The sequence below is a fragment of the Malurus melanocephalus genome, unplaced genomic scaffold, assembly GCF_030028575.1.
Source record: "Malurus melanocephalus ecotype Western Australia unplaced genomic scaffold, MMel_1.1 scaffold_1494, whole genome shotgun sequence".
Classification (NCBI taxonomy): Eukaryota; Metazoa; Chordata; class Aves; order Passeriformes; family Maluridae; genus Malurus; species Malurus melanocephalus.
The window spans coordinates 28,394-30,017 of record NW_026624726.1 but is presented as its reverse complement, the minus strand read 5'-3'; the positions used below and the strand labels follow the sequence as shown (position 1 = coordinate 30,017).

Below are 1,624 nucleotides of genomic sequence, written 5' to 3'. Positions count from 1 at the left end.
TAAACATCAAAATTTCTTTTTTCTCTTGCAGTTGTCTTGGAGGAAGTGATAACTTTAAACATTTAAACGAAATTGATCTTTTTAATAATATCGATCCAAATGTGAGTATTTTCCTAACCCTTCCTGTTTTCTCAGTGCTGGAGTCCAGAAAAATTATGGAAATTTGGGATATTCCATCCCAAAAAGTGTTCAAGGCCAGCTTGGGATAATGGAATTGGATGGAATTGGATGGATTTTAATTCCATTCCAACCTAAACCATTCTATGATCCTAAAAATGGTTGAAAAAGAGATTTTGGTGGGATATTGGGGTGAAATAAAAAAAAAATTAAATTAAAATAATATAAAAAAAAAAATACCATCTGCTCTTTAGGCTGCTCCCTAAAGATTTGGGGAAAATGATTTTTTAAAACAAAAAAATCTTAAATTCAGATCTGGGTGTTTTTTTTTCTGGGATAAGGAATAAGGAGAGAGGATGAGACAAAGGAGGGATGTCAGCAGTTCCTGCTGAAGGTCATTCTGATGGCATTAACAGCTATTTTGTCTTTTTTTTTTCAGGAATCAAAGCATAAAAGAACAGACAGATCCATCTTGTGTTGTTTACGAAAAGGAGAGTCTGGTCAGGCATGGCCAAGGTTAACAAAAGAGAGGGCAAAGGTGGGTTTGGGCACCTCCTGCCTCTTCTGGATTTTAATTTAGTGAAGATTTGGGTCATTTTTAAATTTTTGGGTCATTTTTCCTGCTCCTGATCAACTCATTACTTCCCTGTCCTTAAATAATTCATTATCCTTAAATAACTCCTTGTGTTGCCACAGCTCAACTGGCTCAGCGTGGATTTCAACAACTGGAAAGAYTGGGAAGATGATTCAGATGAAGATATGTCCAATTTTGACCGTTTTTCCGAGGTAGGAACAACAAAATCCTGGAATTTGAGGATTTCCAGGCAATAAATCCATTTTTTTTTTTCACCATCGCCTTATAATTCTTGCATGGGGGAAATTATTTTGTTAAAGCAAGAGGTGCTGGTGGTTTATAACAATTTCAGGCTGGTTTTGAGTTAAATTTTGAGTTGAAAATGTGGTTTTTTTGTGTCTTGAACAGATGATGAACAACATGGGAGGAGACGACGACGTAGATTTGCCAGAAGTAGATGGGGCAGATGATGTGAGTACATGGGTGGAATAAACATAGAAATGGTTCAGGAATCCTGAAAAAGRCTCAAATTGCCCCAAATTTTATTTGATGTCAGCTGGTGGGGACACTGAAGTGTCTCTGGGGGTCATTTTGGGCTCAGCAATGAGGCCAAACTCAATTCTGGAACCTCAAATTCCTCAAAATCCCTTGAGAGTGGATCCAAATTTGGGAACAGCAGAGGAAAAGTCCTTCCAGCACCGTCTGCTCCACTTAAAAATTGTTTATTTTTTTTTCCAGGACTCACCAGACAGTGATGATGAAAGTAAGTTGTTGTTTTTTAACTCTCACACCTCCTGAAGGCTCCGAGCCAGATGTTCAAACCTAATCTGGGAAAGCCTCTCCATGAAATCCCCAAATACCAATTTGAYCTTCCCAGGGAGGCTTTGGCTTTGGGATTTTTGGGGTGGCTCTGGCACAAATTTCCCTTTGGAA

General features: G+C 38.2%; 1 protein-coding gene across 1 annotated transcript; it reads left to right on the top strand.

The window, feature by feature from the left end:
• Positions 1-5: 5 nt before the first annotated feature.
• PTGES3 (prostaglandin E synthase 3) lies at positions 6-1,511 on the top strand (the record flags this gene model as incomplete). Its single annotated transcript, XM_057388019.1, has 5 exons — positions 6-101; positions 557-655; positions 814-903; positions 1,100-1,162; positions 1,430-1,511. Coding segments are annotated over 5 exons (408 nt in total), but the record flags the coding sequence as incomplete, so codon positions are not given.
• Between the last annotated feature and the right edge of the window lie 113 nt (positions 1,512-1,624).